General features: G+C 40.4%; 1 protein-coding gene across 1 annotated transcript in view; it reads left to right on the forward strand.

The window, feature by feature from the left end:
* Window positions 1–24,383, forward strand: part of LOC102112104 (von Willebrand factor D and EGF domain-containing protein-like) — a 130,264-nt gene that overhangs the window by 37,779 nt on the left and 68,102 nt on the right. Inside the window, exons 10-14 of the mRNA XM_088058618.1 lie at window positions 67–245; window positions 3,800–4,743; window positions 17,404–17,540; window positions 18,603–18,758; window positions 23,134–23,238. Of these exons, the coding sequence (XP_087914744.1) occupies window positions 67–245; window positions 3,800–4,743; window positions 17,404–17,540; window positions 18,603–18,758; window positions 23,134–23,238 (1,521 nt within the window). The remainder of the gene's footprint in view (window positions 1–66; window positions 246–3,799; window positions 4,744–17,403; window positions 17,541–18,602; window positions 18,759–23,133; window positions 23,239–24,383) is intronic.

Raw genomic sequence — 24,383 nt, forward strand, 5'->3', positions numbered from 1 at the left:
TTGCATAAAAATCTTGGTAAGAGCTTCAGTTCACTGGGTTGTTTGGGTTTTTTTCTGCCTCTTCAGATCCTGTTCCCTTCGGGAGCGTTTGTTCGAGCGGACCTGAGCGAGTGGGGAATGGGTGTGACAGTGAGGACAGCGGGCAGGGACTTCAACAGCACCCGGGGCTTGTGTGGCCTCTTTGACGGGATGGCTCACAACGACCTCAGCAACGTGCCCCAGGAAGACTTCATAGAGGAGTGGAGGTACAAAGCCAGAGAGATCCCACCCAGGGGATGCTCTTAGCAGTGTTTCAAACCGTCTTGATGGGTTTATTTCATTACACACTCCCCTAATGACCTGACAGGGAGATCTGCTTAACCTGAGGGAGAAGCCTGAAGACCCATCTCCATCCCAGCAGCACAGGGGTTTAATTTTCAGTCAGCACAAAACACATCAGCAGTCACCAAGAGAGAAATTTTCTATTCACAAGTCATGTCATGTTAACAGCTGTGTTAAGATCCCTCTCAGCTGTTAAAAAAAATACAGATCTCACCCACACTTGAAAATGTAGATAGCTGACAATAGGGATTAATTAAGGGTTTCGTATTTCTCTTGTTCTTTTATTCCTGAACACTAATTACAATATGTGAATATAGATTAAATGCTACATTTTGACAAAGTCTGGTAATATATGTACCATGCTAAAACTTAATATCAACTCCACTAATGATGACAGTGAGCTCTGAAAGCTTGTATTTTCTGGGACAGATGGTCTGGAAACAGAGCCAGGAGTCTGACTCTCTGACATGTCCCTGTCACAGTCCCTGTCCCTATCCCTATTCCTGTCTCTATCCCTAGCCCACATTTTAATTCCTGTTGCTGAACTTCAAACATGCCTAATAGGTGTTCCTAAAACCAAAATGGATTTGCTTGTGTAGCCTGTTTTGTGAAGGAAAAAGAAAGCAAAACACTGTACTGTGGCACTTAATCCATACATGGGAGCTCAGCACAATCCTATAGGAACAATGAATTTTTAGACTTCTTGCACTTCAGAAAATAAAAAAAACACCTCTGCCATATTCTAGTTCTATTCAGTGAGCTATCTAATGTCTATTTTGGCCTGTCATTGTAAATTCTACTATTTAGAATTCAACAGCCATAATTAACATCCTAATAATGTGGTAATCAGTCAGAGATTGCTTCTGGGAAAGCAGATGGAGAAATAGCTTGGTGCAAGAACAAATAACTCACTACCCAAAAAGAGGGCTAAAACGGTCCTTGGGAGAACTTGCTCAAAGCAATTTTGTTGAAAGAGCTGAAGTCAGAGTGCAGTGCAAAGGAATTTACTTATGAAACAGTGAGAAGTTTTCTAGGGCTATATGATGGAGATTCTTCAGGGAAGGTAGAAGCTCCTGCTGAGTGAGAAGGGCAAGAGGGGTGGTGAGTTTCATCTTGCACTACTCCCAAGGATGGATTCTCAAGGACCCCTCAGAACCTGGCTACAAAAGCAAGCCAGTAGAGAAACTAAGGTCACCTCCAGAGGAGACTGGATCGTTCTCTGATCCACTCACAGGGAAACGGCCCAGTAAAAAACAAATGCTAGAGGGTGATTTTTCTGCTGCTTTATAAATTTCATTTTAAATAACCCTGAAAGTGTGCTAGGTTTTCTCCAGCACCTGAAGCTAGCCTGAGTGCCCACCATCTGGCAGTGCAGAGCTTTCCCTGGCTCCCACCTCTCTCAGGCAGCTGCAGGGCTCTGCACACACGGATCAGTTTTACATGCCAGCTTTCCAACACAAAATTTAAACAATAAAACAACATCAGAGCTTCCCAGCCACTAAATAGAGAAGAGATTAATTTTAAAACATGTGATTTAAGTAGGCAAAATAAAATTTTCAAACATTTAAAAATATATAAAGAAACCAGCAGAAGCGCTGTTAAATTTTGGACACTTTATAATAGAATCCAACTCAGTTTGAAAAACTTTCTTTAGTTCTTCCTAGATTATAGTAGATGGCTCAGAAGAATAATAGTCTGGTCATCTCATGCAGGAGACAGAGGGCACATCTGAGCTCAGTGAGGAGCTGCTGGTACGTGCATGGCTGTGAGGAAGGATGGGGTTTCCATTATTTCCACATCATGCACCCCTGTTCTCTGGACAGGGGCTGACAAAAAGAAGGTAATTAGTTTCATGCATAATTAACAGAGGATTTTGTTTCAATAAAATATCAAGGCAAAAGAGTTTCATCTTACTGAAATTTTCATTGGTGTGTTAAGTTTCTGTCCTGATTCTGGACCAGTTTATGTGGTTGATTTATTGCTTTTATTAAATAAATTACATTTACAATGTCCTCTAGTTTATGCAGTATTATACCAAAGGAGGAGCTACTTCTGCTGTCTTAGTCTAGGTTTAAATTTACTTGATGCTGAGTCAGGCAAGATTCAGGGGCAGATAACTCCTCTATTAGAACCAGAGGAATGGAGCGTGAAGGACACTCATTCAGACACTAAAATGTGTTGTCCAAAGGACAACTCTCTCAATCATCAAAAATGTTTTATTTTCCTAGACTATAGGGAAGCATAGAACAGCTTGTGCTGCTGTCACCATGAGCAGGAAAACCACACTTTTGTCTCGTATTGTCTCCTGCTGAGCCCACACTTGGATCAAAACAGTTCCATAAATGTTTGTGCTCATGTTTCAGGAGAACAAATAGGTTCATTTTGCCAGTGTCACTGAGATGTTTTATTTAAAAGTTATGGTAGTGTCAATGATCAAAATAGTAATATCAGATATGCCATTTTAAATGTATTTTTAAAAAATTGGATAAAGGCAATTACAGTTTCCAACAACAGTATCTAGTGTTTGGCTCCAATATGTTGGCAAATGCTTTCACTTTCCTGAAACCCCAGCATTCTGGCTGCAAGACAAAATTAATGCCAAAATAATTTAAATTTTTGGTGCTATTTCAAATTTGTCTGCTAATGACATGCTGCCAAATATTGGGACCTCCTTTTCTATGAAGCTCTAGGATTTCTCTTGTGCTGCACAAATAAGATCAGTAAGAGATATGAAATTTCTAAAGAAACTTAAATCACGGCTGCTTATTCAAACTGAACTCTCTAGAAGTTCATCCATCATTAAAGACTAAATTTAAAAGGGGGAAGAGAATCATCTCAGCTTATATGATAGCCTAGCCCTATGAACAATAGAAAACTGCTTTGTGTTGAAAGAAAAAAAATCCAAAAAATCTCAAGTAGAAGGAAAGAATGAAATGAAGTATGCAAAAAAAAAAAAAAATTAAATAAAAGGGGGAGGAGGCATTTAAAAGAAAAAAGTTAGCAATATACATCTTAGAGGAAATTGTTGATAAGGAGAGAACAGGCACACAGATAAAGATGATTTCATAGTATAGGATTTGAAACAAATATGATGTTTTGTCATTCTCCAAGAATTAGCTTGGTCACCTAGGGACAAATCCAAGACCTTATTTCATGTATAATACACAAAGGGTAACCTGCACCTCAGAGAAAGTCCTGCAAAGAGAAGTCAAGCAGCTAGGCAACACTCCAGCAAACCACTTAAACATCTGGTACTAAAAAGTCTCCATGAAGTGCTAGAAAACACAGAGGACAACTCAAGCAGGGCAGTGTAAAAGTGACTAAAGAAAACAGAAGTTAAACTTAAGCATTTTCTCAAGTACTTTCGTATATTGGGAATTCGTGCTTACCCCAGCCTCAGGGAAAGGAAGTTTCCTTTTATGATAGACTAATTTGTTGAAAGTTTATTCCCTCTAATCCCTTCCTATTTTTAAATCAGAATTCCTCCAGGGAAGAGTTTATTTGACAAGACTCCAGCACCCTCTGAGAGGAAGGAAAGGAAAAGTTTCTGCAGATGCCAGAAGGGGAGCACCAAACCTGTGCCCGTGGCAAACACAAAGATTGCCTTTCAGACTCCTTCCCCTGAGCCCTCTGGTTGCCATCATGACCATGTGGATCAAAGCTTTGCAATCCCATATCTGGATGTTACATCTGAGTTTGTCACTCACACAGAAACACAGCCAACTTTGAGAAAAGATGGGAAACCACTGACCAAGACTTTTGGTCAAAGATATTTTTCTAAATCAGTCCGAAAGCGAAGAAGCCCCGAGGTCCCACTAAAGCCTCTCACACACAATATTTCTGTGACTAGCAACAGTTCCATTGGCTCTACCAAACCAGTAGGAGACCTAAGGAAAGCAAAGAGGCAAGACCAGTATTATGAATACTCTTCCTTTCACCCGTTGCATGGCCCAGCCCAGAGAGACTCAGAGAGCATTGCGTATTTTTTCCCCGAGGACTACTTTGAAGGGGTACGGATGAAATTTCCACTTTCATGGCCCACTCCCAATGGCCTGACTGCTACCAAAGCTCAGGAGATTTGCCACCAAATTCTTGCAAAATCCACCATTGGCTTGGTGTGTAAAGGCCTCCTGGGAAAACACCTGGATGAAGCAATTGATATTTGCCTTTTGGACCTGCAGCTCAAAGATGATGTGGCTTGGGTGAGGGCACTGATAGCCCTTTTGGAAAATGAGTGTGAAAGGAGAGTGCTGGGAAACAGGAACAGAGAGTTCCCTGTTGGAAACCAGCCATCTGCTGCCCGGGAGGAAATCCTCACTGCTCTCCGGTGCCCCGCGCTCTGTAACGGCCACGGACACTGCACGGAACTGGGCTGCCAGTGCCTCGAAGGCCACAGCTGCTACGACTGCAGCATTGCCAAAAGTAAGTAAAGCATTCTTTCCATATTGGAATTATTAGGTAGAACATCTGCACGGAGTTGTTTGCTCTTCAAGCAGTGCTACCAGTAAGGCATTTGATGAATTAGTAATCAGGTTTTGACCTTGAAGAGCCGATCAAAATATCTGGTTGGCTGGTCCTTCACTTTTTTGCCTCAGTAACTTTTTAAAAATGGATTTTACAAGCCCCTTAGCAAATTGGTTTTGCAGAAGTGATTTTCTTTACATCTGATCTATCACTGGCATGCTGACAAGCGGGCTTCTCACAAAAAAAAAGGAGCGTCCTGCTCACCTTGTGGTCAATATTCATGTAAACAGTGTAGAGATATGTCTTTCTTCTTTTTTTCCTGGTCAACAGAGGATAAAGTTTGAACATTAATTTCAAACACTGTACTAGTAACAAAACAAAATTAAAAGTGACAAAATGAACAAGTAACCCTGCCAAAGTCATCAAATAGCTACAGGACATACTCGAACCTGCAGACCTGATTCTGCAAATATTCATGAATTACATTTAGACAGAAGACTGTCCCACTGGGTTTGTTTCATCTTTACAGCTCAGTCTCTCAAAGGGTGATTCCATGTGCCATGTGAGTGCTGAGTTCTTTAAACTAAGCTCATGCAGAAAGGTTTGTGGTGATTTCAGAATGTGAGCTCTGCCTCAGCAAACCACAAGCTCACGCTTGAAGTGACAGAGGGACTTCAGGCTCAGCCATACAGCTGATCTCCTGCAGCTTAAGGAGCCATGGTGTTTCAGCTAAACTGAAATGACAAGGTGTGCTCTCTTAACCCATCCCAAATGTGGGGGAAAGCCTTTTTCTGTGATACATAGGTTGGTCTGTATTTAGGACAGGTAAAGGTCACGTCCAGTGTCAGTCACCATGGCTTAGCTGAGACGTCCAAATCTCCAGCCAGCCCCAGGAGCTCAGTGGCACATCTGATACCTCAATGCATTTACTGTCACAGATGGGATTGTGTTCTTCATGAAACATGAAACACGACTTTCATGGGCTTAAAGCAGTTAAAACATATCTTGACATCTGTTTTTTTTTTGTTAATGGCAGGCTAAAATTTTGAAGAATAACTTCCCAAATATGGAGGAATTAATTCTCTTTCACACAGAGAATAACTGACACCAGGGGCTGAAAAGTGAGTTGAGCAATTTTGAAGCAATTGTCCAACATACAATTCAATGTTTAACTTCATTTCTCTGTGATACAGAGGGGTTAGGGGGCTTGCTTAGGCCAAATTTTAAAATTTTGTTTTGCCATGGCTGAAATCTCTCAGATTAGAGGAAAATAGCTTCAATATGACCTTTCAAGTAAAAGCTAATGGCACCTTGTCTTCTTGCTGTGACATCAAATATAAACAAGGACAGAGAGCAGAGCTCAGCCTGAGATTGCACAGGGAGGTGAGAACTGGAAAACAAACACACATCAGCTGTGGCAAACACCCCCAAAGTCATTGTCTTCCTCTGCCCTGACTGCTTTGACTCTCTCTAGCTGCCTCTGCATTGTACATTTTCAAAGTTCAGCTGGACAGGGCACTGGGCCATTCTGTCTAGACAATGCTTTTTCCTGAGTTAGACAAAAATTGAGAATAAAAAACCCAGAAAAATTAAAACCAAGGTAACAACTAGCATGCTTATTTTTCAGGATATTCTCCCTTGTCTTTGGTATAAATGCAGAGAAGTTAGGAGAAAACTTCACACAATAAATTCATTTCAGCATTAACTATGGAGAGGAAAAAGTACTGCCACAGCCTAGAGTGAATCAACGGAATGAACAGCAATGAGGTCCATCATTAAAGACTATTTATGAATTCATGTATTAGTGATTTAGAATATTTTTATATATATACAAAAATAGAGAAGCTGTTTATATATATATATATAATTACCTGATATTGTGAATGTGATATAAAGTAGACCTACACATACAGCCAAAGGTTGGATCCTCTACAAGGAGAAATAAAATCTTAGTTCTGGCATGCCAATCACCCTGACATTATAATACTTAGAAAAGGTCATCTAGATAATTTGGTACAGTCAATCAAGACAAGCTTCCATGGGAGCTTCACCTTTAGCTGTTCTTGATTTTTTGAATTTCATTCAGTCTATATTTAAAGATATTTGCTTGTTTTCACATTTTACATGCAGAAATGTTCTACATAGACAATAGAATCATTTAGATTGGAAAGGACCTGGGAGATCATGGAATCCAATCCTTAACCCAGTACTGCCACGTTCACCACTAATCCATGACCCCAAGTGTCAGATCTTAGGTGTTTTTTTGACCATTTACAGGCATGGTGACTCCACCACATCCCTGGGCTGCCTGTTCCAATGCCTGACCACCTTTTCAGTGAATAAATTTTTCCTAATATCCAATTTAAACATCTCTTGGTGATGACAGCAACAAGATCCTCTTGTCCCATTGCTTTTTACTCGGGAGATCTGATACAACCTCCTTTCAGGTAGTGCAGAGAGCACTAACATCCCCCCAAGCCTCCTTTTCTCCAGGTGAACACCCCCAGGGCTGTTCCCCTCTATATCCCAAGGTACACACATGATGGGACACTTCTTTCCAGGGAAAAGCACAGCAGTACTGCAGAGTAACAGCCAGCCTTTCAAATGTCACTCCAAAGGACTGGAAGTGCTCAGACCCACGGTTCTGCTGACGTACTAAAGCCAGGCTCTCACACCAGAACAGGTTATTAGAGATGAAGAATTAAGATCAATCTCAGAAATAAAGCTGAACAGCTTGAGCCCCATCACTGGCCTGGCTGGCAGAGCACAGGAAATCAGCACTGTGCAAGCACAGGTAGGATAAGCCCCCAGGCTTTGTGACTAATAAGCAGAGGTTCTGTAGGAAGGGAAAGAAAGGAGGAGAAATTAAGAATTGAATTAGGTTCCTGCAGGACATATAAAAGTGCTGTCTCTTTCACTTTCTTTTCAAAAAGTCAGGACAGAAGAAACAGGAGAATGAGTGTTGATCTCAGAAATGCTGAGTTTTAAGTGCTATTGCTAGTGAAAATTATTTTCCAGGAAAAGTTACATGAATAATGAAGGAGAAGGCAACTCCTTTTGCTGCCTATATATTTTCCCATCAGTTCCAAAACAAATCTCCGTCTAATTTTCTCAGGTTGGAATTATAGATGTGAATTAAAACTCCCCCAAGATCAAGGAGGCCATCAACATAATTCAAACATCTTTTCCAAGGTCACCCAACCTCAGTTGTGCTGCCAATACATAACAATATATTCTGCCACTGGTTTTGGCCAGCAAATACACAAAAAGATGGCCCTGCAGTATTTTTAGGCATCAAGAATATGGGCCATAATATTTTTGGAGTAATTTTAAATGAAAACACAAATAGAGAAGATGTGAAGTGTGGCTTGCAGACAGGCTCTGCCTGACTCCAACAGGAGCAGTCCAGGTGGCCAGAGCTATAATTATCCTCACATGAAAATCGCTATTTGGAGTTGAAAGGCACCTCTGAAATTTGGCAGCACTCCAGAAGCTTAGAATTTCTTAATGTTGCTTAACATTTCATAACCCCCACCCCCCACAACACCTGTATAAGGTGCTTAAAATGTCATTACCACCTGTAATTAAAGGCAGAATCCAATTACAGCAGATAGCAAATCAGGTTGGTGCTTACCATTTGTATATATTGACCATGTTGCTTATTAAAAAAAATCAGGACTAGTAAAGCACACATAGAGCAATGTAATATGCAGATTATATGAAGCTCTAAAGAGCAATTACAAGATAAAAGGTAATGAGGAATAATAAGGACAAATTAGTTTCAGTAAAGTAATGACACTTGAAGTTTAAAATTCTATGTGGAAAGTTCTGGGGAGAAAAAAAAAATTAACCAGAAAAGAAATCAAAGCAAGCAAAAAATGGTGGTGAGAAGGGAACACTCACCTACCAGACTTACAGATACCCCATTTTCACATCAATAAATTTCATTGGTGTTATTAAGAGTGGCTGTGAACCCAACTGCATTTTCAGAGCTGTGAACCACAACTACACAGGTCCCCCAGACCCATCTGCCACAGCAGCTACATCGATTACACCCTGTTATTTTTAGAGTGGTTATATAGACCTTCCTGAAATCAGCAGTCTGCTTTGGGTCCTGTTCATGTGCTGTAATTAAATTATATGAATTAAAGCAGGCAATATTTTTTAATATATATATATATAATGAGCAAAAGTATGAGGTCAGTTATTACAGTTCCTCAGGCTGGGTCTTCCAATGGAAAATATCTCTCCCCTTTGGAAGAATAATCTCAAGAGTTTTGATCAGACCAGGAATGCAAGGTCAGGTACATGTTATGGAAATTTCACTGTTTATGTTATTGTGATTTATTTTCAAGTTTAATTCTCATTTTCAAAGAGAAAGCATGGGGAAGATATTGAAAGAAAATACTTAAATTTTTTCAGGATCCCCAGGTGAAAAGGGGCAGAGAATTTCTGTTGTCTACATCAAACTCCAATCTTCTTTGGAGACTTTGTATGGGAGCATACTGACTGAAATAAATACTTTTCTCCCACTTGAATCAATTCAGCAATCTTTAAACTCCAGATCATAATGATTATGTAAGGGCTGTAAAGAAGTCAAGTAAACTAATACTTTTTGGCATTTTCAATATGTGTTTTGTTGATGTGATGAAGAGGGAGCCATCAGGGTGTATTGGCTCAATAGATGCTGTCCTTGCATAAATTCAGCTATACAGAGTAAAAAATGCATCTTAGACTTTTCAAAGGAAATATAATCCATTTCCTAAATCCCCAGGATATCTGCAATGAAAATACTACTCACTGTGTGTAAGGCTGGTGCTTCCTGAGGCTGGAACCAGCTTGTGGTGACCAGACCTTCAAGGGAGAATTCCATTTAATAACACCACAAGGGCCCCAAGAAACAGAGTTACCAGAAACTGTGACCCTTTCCACAGGAATTGATCATCTTTCAAATTGTTTGGGTTAGTAAACAAAGAAAAAACAATGAAGCTTTTTGCTAATATGCCAAAACATATTCTGTGGCAGAGAGGATGTAGTACACTTAAGCAATTCCATTGATTTTTCAAAATTCATGAGTCAAATGTGCTTGTGAGAACAGCAAAAACCATGCTTACTGTTTTAATTTTTTCTCACCAGAGTACTATTGCTATAAAAAAATGTTAAATTGCATTATTCCTTAAAAAGTCCTTCTCCTTTTCAAATAATAAGTCATTGGGCTTAATGCTACTCTTTGTTATAACAATTCCATTGACTTTGGTGGACACAATAATAACAAAGCCACAGTTCCTATCACTTTGATGAAGTTAGACTATCAAAACAAAAATCAGATCTCTTTTTCACAAATGTTCTTTTATTTTTCCCTTTTTCCTCATACTAATTGTTGACTTTTACATTCCACAATATTGAATTTTCCTGTCTATCCAACTGAGGGAGGTTTGAAACTTTCCACTGCCTGTGGCCTCCCCGTTCCCTCTCATGTCTACAGTTCTCTCAACAAGTGATGGGTGTGAGGCAGTGTTCTTGTAGTGAAGTTTAGAAGCTGGGGCATCTGTTTCTATCAAATACATTTTTCTTCAGTAGTGAATTCTGTACGGCAGGGAATGTTTCAAGCAGATCTCTCTGTACCATTGCAGCATAAACCACACTTTTATACACAGCTCCCATCCCACTGGGACTGTGTTCTTTACACTGGGTTTAAAGATATTAAGGATATATTCTTATTTCCATAAAAGAGGTTCTATACAACTTGAAAATGAAAACTTTTCTTTTGAGACCTGTTATCTCCACTTACAATGATTTTTTTTTCTCAGCTTACTGAATAATATTGAAAAGTAGATAAAGAATAAATATGAAGATGCATATTATTCAGTTCAAGATTACATTGGGTTCAGTTAGTCAGCTTTTTCCTAGTTAAAACAATTTATGATTTAATACTAAAGGAAAAATGGGGAAAATGTCTTTTAAATGTTCATTTACAAAACATACTTTCATTCTCCCACCTATCTAGAGTGGAGTGGTCCTCATCATCACTGAGGGCCTGGCACAGGTTGCCCAGAAAATAAGTGGATCTCCCATCCCTGGAAGTATTCACAGACAGGTTGGATGAGACTTGCAGCATCCTATAGGAAGAAAATGATTCTCTAGCATCTTCAGGTCTGGGCCATAAGAATTTACACAAATACATCCTTCTCAGGCTAAAATCAGAGCCAGTATTAGCAGACATGATTTTAAAAGGTATAACGATTAAATATCAAGCTTTGAGATTACTTGTCACATTTTTGAACATAGGACTTGTCACCTTTTGCAAATCACACTCTTGTCCTTTTAGAGGAATGAATACCTCCAACCACAAAAGTTTCAGTAAGAACTACAAAATTTACAGAAGAAAAAATAGTTTAGAATGAAAAGAGTAAAAAAGCAAGAACTTTAACAACCATTGATGCATCCTCACTGACACCCACATACTCTGCTCAGAGAATCATTTTTCTCAGTCACACAAAACATATTTGTGGGCAATTCTCAGGAACTGGGAACATCTTACCAGTTTTGAAGCCTTTCTTATTTTCATAGAAATTTTTCTTTAGTTTTTTCCTGGTGCAGATGCAATAAACAAGCATCTGAGAAGGAAAACATCAATACCAGCTTTAAATTACTGGTTTAAGTCCCAGTTCTTTCCGTTTGAGGCACAGAGCTGGCTGAGCAGGAAGAGGACTATTAGCTTTATAGTTACAAAGCCAATAGAAAATTAATTTTAAAAGGATATCGAATCCTTGTGATAAGGGGCAAAGAAGGTTGAACGTTCAGTGATCCATACTATTCCTGCAAACCAGATCAGGGAGATTAGTGTTTTCTGCAGATTAGTTTATTTTCTTTACTGCAAACTAGTGAAAACAGCCCAGTGAAACATGTAGCTAAACAAAACCATTTTCCAAAGAACATAGAATCAAGTTGCTAGAAAAGTTTACAAAATTATAGGTGTGATTCAAACTGACCAAAGCCAGACACCCCAGGAGCACACCTACAACGTTTTTACATCAGGCTGTTTACAGGTACCACAGGAAATTTCAGCCTTAAATCTTATTAAATCAAAAAGAAAAGAAAAGGCCCTGAAAAAACAGCTTCCTTCCCTAAATACTCACAATGCACATACAAGATAAATAACAAATCCACAGCAGTTTATAAACCAGAATTAAAACTTGCAAACCATTCAAAGGTCTGATGTAAATTGACCAAAGCCAAAAATTTAGAGCAAGCCTTTAAGGCCTTTATATAATATTTTATGTTGTGTGAAGAGCCCACAATCCACTAGATACAGAACATTCAACCAACTGTAAACAAAACCCCGACTATAATAACCAGATTTAATCTAATTCAGTAACTTTAAACATAGGAAAATTACTAAAACAAACTAATTGGGCACAAGAGTGGACATAAGGACCAAGATGACACCACGATGACCCAAATCCCTTTAGTGGCATCACTGCACACACTCACAGGGAGCCTCAAGATGCTGCCAAGGGTTCTGCCCTAAAGAGCCATTGAGGGACAGTAACAGAGACCTGCTTTGCTGTGCCAGTGAGCACCATGAATGTACAACAAGAACCTTACCTGAGGTCACCTCTCCAGTCCATCTGGAAAAGAAGGAATATTCTGTAGCCAACAGCAGAATCCTCTTCTTTTCTATTGCTGAAGTACATTGCAAGCAAGCCTTTTAAAAATAGAAGGATTGAATAAAACCAAAATGTCATAGCGAGATTTCTAAAGCAAAAAATAATCTACCATATTGTTGCAGCACATGGATGCTTTCAGTGTGAAATTGAGCCAGGCCATTTCTCACATGCAGGGAGTTCTTGCAAAATGCTTTTCCCCCACACTCTCCCAGGGCTCGTTTCTGCAATCCATGCTGGATACCAGGGACCCTCAAAGCAGAAAACCAGATTCACTCCATGCCAGCCAAAGGTCATCAATCTAGTTTGGTACTATGGAAACAGAGCTGTTCATGTTGGAAAAAATCCCTAAGGTTGGTGAGTCTTACCATTAATCCAGCAGTACCAAGCCCAGCACTAAACCATGCCCCCAGGTGCCACATCTACACAGTTTTTAAATCCCCTCAGGGATAGTGAGTCCACCACTTCCCTGGGAAGCCCTTTCCAGTGCTTGGCCACCCTTTCAGTGCAGAAAGTTTTCATAATATCCCATCTAAACCTCCCCTGCTGCAATTTGAGTCCGTTTTCTCTTGTCCCGGCACTTACTAGTTGGGAGAAGAGACCAACCCACAGCCTCCTTTCTGGGAGTTGTAGAGAGATGATCCCCATGAGCCTCCTTTTCTCCAGACTGAACACCCCCAGCTCCTTCAGCTGCTCTGATCCTCTGAGACCTGGGTTTGGAAGCAGGAATAAAAAACAGTTTTCATTTAGAAACCAGGGAGGTCACTGACATGCAAGACTTCTGGCAAAGAGCAAATGGCTGCTGATAGATTTTTTTTTTAGGGAGGATTATAAAATGAGCTTTGGGTCATGGACAGCACAAGTTCCAGGATAATGCATTTGATGATTGTGTCTGGGATTACCAAAATAACATTATAAATAAAAAAAATACAATATTTGTGCAAACATTTGAATGGAGGCAGACTCAGACTTGCTCTGTCCAAGCTGTAGAGAAAATTAAGCATCAATTTGCTCTGATACCTACGGTAGCTGGAGCTCCACATCCACACCAGCAAGCTCTGGCATGGAAAGTTTTTCAATCAGCCACCTGATTCCAAGGGGCAGCTGGGCCTCATGGGCCATTTACTTTCACACTTCAGCAAAGATTTAACCCAATCCAGCACTTATGATCTGATTCTTGGTTTGCTGTTCATGGCTTAGACTGCTTATTTATCTTCCCCTTTTTTAAGAAAAGCAGGGCAGTTCCTTTCCTTCTCTTTATTCAAACAAAATTCTTGCTGGTTTCAATTTCAGGTTTTCTGCTCCAGCCCAAAGCTCATGTGTAGTTTTCAAACATTGCAGAAGAAAGTTTATTTGTGCTGGGATACTTTTCTAATCAAATGTGTAAATCCAACATGAACCATTTCTATCCATCAGTAAGACTTCAATAAGTGTAGTTTTGCAATATTCTTGATTTTGTGTCAGCTGTCTTCATTTTACTTCTACAAGTGTGCATATTATTTACATAATACACTGTAAAAAATACCTGTAAAACCAACCATGTATTTATGTGGGGGGTTTCAGTCTATTATTTAGCCCATGCTCCTTGTCAGGTTTGATTCATGTAAATGATTACAGAATGAAACCGCACTGTCAGCAACTCTGAATTTACTGCTCTTTTCTGGAAATTCCTACTGGAGATGGGAGGAGAAGGAAGGGAAGGCAGGGGATGTGTTGTGCCTTGAGGGGGGCACAGCACAAGCATTGCAAACCAAACAGGAAAAATCCTTTATTCTATCACCTGAGGCCTGGATGCCTTTCCACCTTCAACTCCAGACCCTTCTCTCCATTTTATCTCAAGACAATTTCACTAAAACAAGATTTTTTACTTTTTTTCCTCATCATTTCCTGCTGTTGATCACTGTCCCAATCTGCCAGGTGACAGGTACATTTCTTTGCATTTACTTGCAGTGTGTACAGACTGGGCACTGGAAATGCAGTGGGATGTCCTTGCCAGTGGATGTGAACACACAGCTCCTGGAATCCTCCTCCATAACTGCTGCACCCTGTCACACATCTGAGTGTGTCACACATCTGGAAGACAGAGGGGAGGACAGACAGAAACCCTCATTAAAACCAAATGCCTAAAATTCTTAAAATTCCTACACCCATTACATGTGGCACTTAAAAAAAACAGATAAAAAAAAGCAACTCTTGTCAATATTTATGTACTGCCTAAACTGAGATCTAAAGGCTGAACACTAGTACCCATTTCTTTTAAAAAGAGACATTATAATTACTTTTATTTTCCATCAGACTTAAAGCTGGCAAGACGCTGATGGTTTTAGTTGTTGCCAAGTAGTGTTTATAGTAAGGAGAGGACTTTCCAGGTCCTCATGCCCTGCCAGCAAGGTGGGAGGGGACACCAGCAGGACAGCTGACCCCCACTGATCAAAGGGATATCCCATTCCATGTGGCATCACTCTCAGTACATAAACTGGAGGGAAAGCTGGCTCAGGTACTGACTGAACATCTCTTGGCAAGTGGTGGTCAACTGCATCGTATATCACCTGTATACTCTAAATATTTTATCATTATTTTTATCTTTCCTGTATTTTCTTCCTTTTCTCTCCCATTAAACTGCCCTTAACTCAACTCACACATTTTCTCACTGTCTCCCTTTTGATTTTCTCCCTGATCCTGCCAGGAGGGGCAATGAGCACGTGCCTGTGTGATACTCAGCTCCTGGCTGGGGTTAAACCCTGACAAGTGTGTACAGAATGATTTGAGAGAAATAAATACAAAATGCTGAGCTGATACTGTAAGTCACTGGGCAAAGCACAGGGGCTGGGTAATCTTGCCCTGACCCTGACTCTGGAGTGTGGTCATAAAGATGTAAGGAAACCCTTGGGGAAGTGCAGGGGTTTAATCAACAAGCAACTGAGCTGAGAGTGCTTTTGTGGAACAGGAAGGGCTGCAGGAGCACATTCCTGGGCCTCACTCCTTCCCAGGCTCTGAGATTCTACTTCAGCCACAGAAGCCTGAAAATGTGCAGTGATAATGAACACATTAATGCAATTCAAGCTACCTCAGTACTAGTGGGGCTAACTATTAAAATCTCATGAAAAACATAATGAAGCTTTTTTCCTTATTATTTTTTTTATTTTTATGCACTAACCACAGAAGAAGGCAATTTATCAAAACCAGTCACCACATCTGACTAATAGCTTTGTACATTACAGGAATCCACCAGTAACTGATGAAAGCTGATAAGCTGTAAATGATTTCTCTTCTTGTAAATATTGCAAAGTGTCCAGCAGTGTTAGTAATACTGCTGCAATAAAATCAATTAAAAAAAAAAATGAAAGAACAGCTAAAAGCACTTCAGAAGTGTGGGGAAAAAAAGTATTTTCATTATTTTTTATGTCTGTGTTGCCTTCCTTTTCTCTGGAAAAACATGAGTCATGCAGCTCTGTTGTTACAGGCTGCAGTCTCGTGGGATGGCAGTGTTTAAACAGCATTTTTCCTAATTACAGCCCAAATGGCAGAGCCCTAAAGGAACAGTGAGGTGCTGGGGAAGGTTATCAACTCTGCTCAGGGCATTTTGCCCCTCAAATCAGAGCTGAACTAAGGTACCATTAAAATATTAGGTGATGGAGAGCTTCTGTTTTAGTCAAGCTCCAGCTCAGAGAAAACTGATGGGCAATATTGCTCTGCCAGAGCAGTGGTGATGGGGCAGGGAAGAGGAAGCTAAGCAGGGATAACAACTGAGACTCCACTCTGCTGGTGAGCAGCATCCCTCCCAGGGCTCCTGGCCATGCCCCTGCTATTAAGTGTTGTTCAGGAGACAAGAAGAAAATGTTCTGCTTTGTGTCACTTATCATCATAGTGGCTTCTCCTGACCACTAGATCTACAAATACTATAACAGAAAATACGTAGCCATGACCCTGACCTACTGCTATTTTTGATGTATGATATTGGAGCCATTCTGAGTGCTGTGCTACTCAAGAGCTGATGCAAATATCTACCAAATTATCATTTTTCTTAATTAAAGATGTGAATTCTGACATCCAATGGACTTGAGTTTTCCCTCTGTAGAAATAACCCCAATGTGAAAGCAATGAGCAATTTTAAAAGGTGAGTACCCAAAGTATAACAGAACCCAAACAAAACTTAACCTGAGAACCATAAAACATTTTAAAAACAGTAATGGAGGAAAGCCAGCCTTGTAAGGGGGCCAGCACAGGCAGTACATCACTTAAGCTCTACTTAAGGCCTCAATGTAGGACTTAAGTGAAACTTAGCTGGTGAATGACCTTTGTGCTGACACAGTGCAGGGCTGAGTGCTACCATTAAAAATTTAACCCTCACAAGAAAGCTTCACTTTGAGGACCCTTTTACTGCCACCAAAACTTTAGGGGAAACAAACAAACAAACAAACAAACAGAACAAAAACATAGGGCTGGCTTTTACCCTGCTTTTTAACACTCCAGGGATGCTGGTGGCATGATCATCTCTTCTTCCCTTGTTTCTCTATGCTATGGGATGAGGCCTTGTCCTCTCAGCTGTGCTCCCATCCTGTTGCCTGGGTCAGCAGATGTATTACCCCTCTCACCTGGCTCAGCAGATGTATTACCTCTGGATACTTAGGTCAACAGAAGTTTTACCCCTGGAGACCTTTTAACACAAAGCCACAGCTTCAGTGAATTGATTCAGGAGCCCTGACACTCGCTAATGCATCTTGCAGCACTGGCTGCACAGGACAATATTTAATGGAGGTTTGCTTCTTCCCCTTCTGACAACTGCTGTTTCTCTGTTCAAAAGAAATCCACAGGGAGGCAAGGAAGACCCTAAGGAAAAGTATTAAACCGCAACACCCAGGAGCAACTACAACAAAATCTCTGATGAAGCAGAACGGAACAGCATGTAAGTGCTGCTCTCTAAAGCTTTGTATCTATCTCACATTTGCAGGGCAAGCTTTGGAAATCAGGGCCTTGGAGAATGGGGGCCTCTGTGACGTCCGTGCCTCGGACTGCAGCAGGATCCGGGTGTTCGGCCTGGGATTCAAGGAGTCTCCCAACCTGCACTGCCGCCTCACCAGGTTAATCGTAAGCAGCCTCCTCTTGGCTCCTAAAACATTGATGATACAGTCAAACTTTGACATGTTTATATATCTTTTTTATATCTTTTATATATCTTTGATCTGTGCTATCTTCCCTCACTGCTTCAGCAGGTTACAAGTACCTTCCAAGCCCAATGCCGATGGTGAGGGGAGCTGAGGAGGCTCAGACCTTTCCAGGACTGGTTCCCTGGAAATGCACAGCTATGAGTTCTTGCTCATTATCTCTGTGGAGTTTTGTTTGACTCCTGTTTGTTTCAGCTGCTCTGTAGTCCATTGAAGCCTGAAATCACATTATTTCTCATTTTTTACATCTGGAATCACTACATTTGGTTGTTTTCCTAAACAAATTTACATGCTACACTTTGTGATGAATATAGGGTTTCCTCAGCACAGTTACAGAGGCTCTTATTTTAATTTTCTTAGTCATACTTCAACACCAAATCAGATGTTTTAATGAGCATCAAACCCATCTCTTATGCTAGCACTGTAATTTTATCATAAACAACTATACACAGGCAATGCTGCAACTGAGTTATTTGGTGGATCAGCACCCTCAGATGTGAAATGTTTGATTAAACCCATAAATCCACCTCGGAGCAGACACTCAGCCTGACTCCCAGTCTGTGCAAGCATGCTCACAAGTCACATCTGAGATTTGCTATGTCCCCTTAGGGCTCCACAGGCTCTTACCAAGCTGGAATGTTTTGTGCAGCTGATCTGGAGGAACAGCTGACATCACCTTCAAGGAGCCACGAGCTGGCTGCTGAGCTCCAGGAGGAAACACAAAGTTACTCGATTACATCACCCTATCTCATCCCAGCTGCTCATCCCAAGTGCAGAGCACAGCACTTCCTAAATCAATAGACCACCTGCATGCCTAGCTAAGCATGGCTTCCCCTTTACTGTAGCTATAATAACAACATGTTTCCTTTTAAATAAACCACCTAGGAATGCCTTATATTATTGATTAGAAATATAAACATACATTGACAACCAGAATCTCTTTATGAGCCTTCAGTTTCTGCACTCTCCCTCTGTTTTACTGTAGCATCTCGATGGCAAATGGATATCAAGAGAACAAGAAAGCACAAAAGCAGATTTTCTGAGCTCTGAGGCTGTTGACTGCCAGATCCCACTCCTGAACATCACAGAGGCTGTGCACTTTGTGGCCGGTGACGAGCCGTTCGCAAGATGGCAAGTGAAAGTAGGAATTTTATTATGTTTCTAAGAAACGTTTTAGAAAGAGAAAATCAGTTGTCATGGTAAATTAAAATGCAAAGCACAATTTGCTTTCTTTCAGAAATTAAAATGCCTGTAGAAATACTCACAGTAACGTCAAGTAGAGAAAAAAAAACAACACCCCACCAACCAAAACAATGAGCTAAACCCAGGTGTCTCTGTAGCCAATCCAAAAGTGCAAATTACAACCACTTCTAGAGGTAATCACCTGAGATTGATGCAGTTGTGCTAATCAATTTTTAATCATTACTGTTCCATTCCTGAAAACCCCAGCTCAGGCTCCTGATTAGGCAGCAAGTGTCAGAAAGCTTTGACTCCCTGGATGTGCGAGGTGCAGGAGAAGGGCACGGGCTGGCTCCTGGGCAGGCTTCAGCTGGGATGTCACAGTCAAGGTCTGAATGGCTGCAGGAAGAAGCAAGTGCAGAATCTGCTTGTTTTGGGTTCTCTGCTGCAGTTTTAGCCCCTTTTGTTGACAAAATGGTATCTATATTTTCTAAATATCCCCAGGAAATCAGCGCCTTCCCCACCCTGCACGCCTGCTGCCCTCGGTCTCGCTCTCGGCCTGGATGGTTATTTCCTGCAGATCAGTTGTTTTTCACAAGACTGAGATCTTTTAAAAGCTCTGAAGCTGAGAAGAATATATTGCCATTGTAGGGAGACTGCAGATGTGCTCTGAAAATTGCATCATGCAAAATGAAACATGTAAAACACTCCCCTCACCACGGTGTTACTGCCTGTCCTGCACCCTGCAGCTGCCTGCACCCCAGCTGGGAACACGTGCTGCCACTGGCCTGGGGGAAACAGAAGGATGTTTGGCAGAGCACATCTTCTAGTCAGCCATTTATTTCAAAAAGATAAGGATTTGGGAGTTTAGGACATTAGGGTATAACCCTGTGAGTGCAGAGCCTGACTGTTTGCAGCTGGGGTGGACCTTGGACCTTCCTTGTGTCACACACCAGGGCAGAACCAGGAGGGAAGGTCTTCTGCTCAGGGCTCCAAAATTTCTCAATAAAGACATTGAACTCTGCCAGCTGTGAGATAAAATGCTGCCTCACAGTGGAAGGATCTGAGAGGGAGGCACCCTGGGCGTTCCTGGCCCAAGAGGACAGCCAAAATCCTGGTATGAGCACAGGAAGATTTCTCCAGCGCTCCCAGGACATTGTCCTCATAGCACAGGTCTATTACTATTCTGATTGTGCTTCCTTTCAGCCCTGTCTGTATAATTGTTCTCATTCTTTCCCCTCACAAACAGTTACAAAAACTCTTTCCATGCACTAAAGCTCCAGAAAACCTCTGCACCTGTAAGTTGTCTGCCCTTTCCCTCTCCTTCAAGCCCTGCAGAGGAACCAGGCTGACAGCTACACAGAGAATGCTCAATTAAATCATCTCAGTCTGCACGTGAATCTGGTAGTCCTGTGGACCTTTTGATGAGCAAATTGGGAAGGCAGAGCCCAGTGCTCAGTTTCAAAGGCAGCTGGCCTTGCATGGCAGCACAGAGAACAAAATCATGGAGCTTTTCAAGATAAAAAATTACTTTCAATTAATTCCACAGGTGTTCAAAAATTCACGTTCCAGAAAATTCCTCTTAAGACTTATTGCAGCTCATAAGACTTATTGATGATCTGGGTTATGTATCTATGTATCTACTTTTCAAAACATGGCTAAAGGATTTTTCAGAACCAAAAGTCAACACAATTCTTTCTGGAAATGTCACTGTTCAATATTTTCTGAATCTCTCCTGCTTCCTAAATCAAATTTCAAAGGAATCAGAAAAATTTCACTACAGCTTTTTTCACTGCCAGCACTGGGGGAGCAGGAGCTCTTCTCAGTGCTCTTTCATTTAATCTCCTCTTGTATTCATGTTTCAGATTTTGCCCATTGTTTCCATTACATGCTGCCGAATGCAGATAAGAAAGTACATGTGGCTACACCAGGGTGTTTGGCTTAATTAATTGAGATATCAAAATACAAACCCATGCTTGGGCAGCAGATGACTTGAGCTGTCCAGGCAGATGCCTGGGTGAAGAGGTGACAGAGCTTGGCAGGCACTTATCTAATTTGGGAAGCAGCTCTCATCCTTTTCATCAAGTTGTTGTTGCTGCATTTCGTCTAAAATCAAAAAATTCAGCAAGGTGAAAACTGAATTTGAACTCAGCACAGTTTCACACCCTTCCTTTTGTTTTTTTAGAAACTTTCATACAAAGTCTAGGTAGAATGATGCCAATAGCCAAGATCATTTCATGATGGATGAAAAACATGAGGCAGAAGCAACAGAGCTCCTGAAATCCTTTGCACTTATACAGAAGCAGCTCTTTCTTTCCAGATGATTCCTTTGTCCAAGCAAACAAGACCTAACTCTAAGTGGGTTTTTGCCTCTTAAGGTCCAAAAAAATTTGAGGTTTGCTCAGCTTAATTCTCATCAAACTGTTTGTTCCACATCACTAAGATGACTAATGAAAAAGCAATTAAAATAGCTATAAACCAGCTCAATTCTAAAAAGAAACCAAAATAGATGTTTATAATAGAATGGAGAAAAAAAAATACAGATTAAAAAATAATCAAATTGCAGGAGTTACATTTCACTCACAACGCTCACTTCAGACAGAACAATTAGTGCAATTTTACAGCTTTTTATATTTTTCCCTGCATAGCCATTTTTTCACCCATTGTTAGTGCACCAGTATTTGAGACAACATTGGACATTCTGGTAAAATAATGAAATTAAATTAAATTTAAATTGCATTAGGAATAATAAATTACTAATGGAAGTCTTGCTTCCAGAGACTTTCAGTGAAGAGCAGGGGGGTTGCTTGTTTCAGTTTTTTCTCAAACTGCAGGAGAAATTCTTTATTTATTTCAAAAGCATTTTTACCTGCACACTGTAGCCAAATATGTCAATAGTCTAATATTTTCCTTAAACCAATGAATTTTACTAGATCAATGAATTTTACTGAATCTTTGGACCAATTTATATAGTCCAAAGAAGTTATTTCCCTTCCACAAGTTGAAATTGTGGATTTCCATGAATACTGCCTGTTCCTCTCCTTGTGGTGGTTTCTGCAGACACAAACACTCAGCTCACAGTGCATTTTGAGCTGAGAACCATCCCATGTCCCACTGTGGGAGAATCTGCTTTATTATCTTCCATGAACTTTCAACCAATTCATGATAATTGCTGTTTTTTATGAAACTTAGTATTTTTTGCTCTTTGTATTTCTGTTTATTGTTGTTCAATTAAACTTAACATTCCTTCTGTGAACTGAAAGAATTTATGGATGGATCAAAAAACTTTATGGCCCCGATCTTGTAAAAATCCCCTGTAAAGGGACTGAGGATGTTTCAGCTTTGTGGCCTCAGGAGAGATGGAGGAGGGCTGGGGATTGTTTTTTTAATAGTAAGAAAACACAGGGGTACCAGATGAATCCAAAGCAAACCTTGTTAGATTTGCTAAACACCAGCTTTATTTTGACTGTGAGAAGAAAAAACTTGAAAATTACCTGAGAAAAGGGCTTTGCTTTCCTGCTGGTTCTCATCAGTGTCTACAGCATGGCCTTCTCCAGGGTTTTGGGGTGCACTTTAAGGTTCACACCACTCAAGATGTCTCACAAAGCATTCTCAAAAGCTAACCACTTATCCACACTTCTCTGGTATCTTTTCATTTTAACTGTGGAAAAAATTAAAATATAAATTTACTCCACTCTTTTGTATTGTGTAAGCATTCTTATATAAAAAAGGCCATGTTCAAGGCTTTCTGAATTACCCACATATACCCATTATAAGCTGGGACAGGTGACTGCTCTAATGTACTTTCCTACAGAAACAAGACTGTTTCTCATATCTGCCACCCTTGCATATTTTATAAAGTTAATTTCAAATAAACCTATATAATACACATTCTTCTTTTTTTTTTTCTTTTCTTTTTCTTTACACTTTCAGGCCAAGGATTTTACTTACTGATTTGCTATTAGTAAAAAAGTCATTCTGAGTTCCAGCCAAAAATGTTAATTGTGTTTCACACTCCTTGAAATCCCCCTGGTAGTACTTGAGTGCAGCTTCCATAAGGGTATGAGAAAAAATAAAAGAGAACCTTCAGGATAAAACCTAATAGCAATCAGAAAGCTGAATGCCAGCTGAGCCTAAAGATCTTTTGGTTATTAATGAAGAGTTTCTAGTTTGGAGCATTAAGCAATTTGTTAGCTCGCAGAGCCACTCACAAGTGGTTTAATTTATCTCTCTGGCACACATCCAGTTCAAGGGGGCAGTGGTATATGCTCCACAATGAGCAGACAGTCTCCATATGGAACATTATTACTTATAAAGATGATTTTTGTATCATTTAGATCACTAACGATGGCTTCCAGTACAGTAATTCCAGAGTGCTGACCCTGTACGACGCGGTCTGCCAGGTCTGCCAATTCCATCCGACCGGACTTTGTAAATTAAAGGTAATTTAAAGATCATAAAGGTTTAATACGGATCGTTCATCTCTTCCTTAGCCCTCCCCCTCCCTCTGATGTGCTGTGTGTAATAACTGCTCTGGAAGGGGAAAACCCATTTCACAGATCAGCTGCACAGCCCAACACTTTGCTTTTCTCTTTCACAACCTCACATCTATGATATTTTATTTCTTTTTCATATTTATGTGGGGTATGAACACCTGATAGAGCATGGATGGTTTATGATGGACCTTAATCACACAAACACCTCAGGAAAGCCCATGGCTGGCAGCATTTATCCTTTGCAGCTGTTAGTGGGAGTAAATAAGAGTGAGGAGCCTGCCCTGAGAGGCTTAACTTCTCTTCTGAAGTGTCTCTGCTATTTTCCCTCTCCCAGCCTGTTTGGTGAGGGTATATCATTTCTATTCCCATTTTCTGCCTTAGCAAGAGGCACAAAAAGATGCATGTTATACAGTTTTTGTCATGTGAGAACACCCTTGAGAGAACATAAACCATTCTTGCTTGCATTAAACACTGCTAAGTACAAACATATAGTATTTTGACAGTTTCAAAACCGTACCAAAAGTCTAGAGCTACATTTTAAACAGCTAACATGTTAGAAACTGCCTGCAGAGCACTATAACTCTCTGTTTTCCTGGGGAATCATTGGTGTAACATCCCTTAAAAAGGTCTTCCCTTCTCTTTTTTTCCAGAGATTTGCATTAAGCAAATTATCTGGTTTGCTGTGGGGCTTCAAAAAAATTTTGGAGGGCATTAGGTGGGATATTTGATTGTGATGATCCTGCTTTCCTGCCCTGAGGCAAGTATGAATTAATAGGAGGCCACCAGTCTGCTTTTTTATAAAATGAAGATTAATCAGGTACATCTTAACTCATTTGATTCACTGTTCTCATTAATGATAATGAGAAAATACAGTTTTAAAACCTGCACTGATTGCAAGCACATACCAGTTACCAAAATTTAAAAAGAAAAGTTCACCTTTTTTCCAAGTAAGTGAGTGAATAGAAGTTACTTTATAGACCTATGTGGTAGTCTGGCCCTGACTGGATGTCTCAAAGTCCCTCCATCACTGCCCTCAGAGAGATAAGGGCAGGGAAAGCCAACACAGCCCAACTGAGGGCAAAACCATTTTA

The sequence above is a fragment of the Pseudopodoces humilis genome, chromosome 8 (genome assembly GCF_049639895.1).
Source record: "Pseudopodoces humilis isolate 2021_Gansu_Grassland_sample_001 chromosome 8, ASM4963989v1, whole genome shotgun sequence".
Classification (NCBI taxonomy): Eukaryota; Metazoa; Chordata; class Aves; order Passeriformes; family Paridae; genus Pseudopodoces; species Pseudopodoces humilis.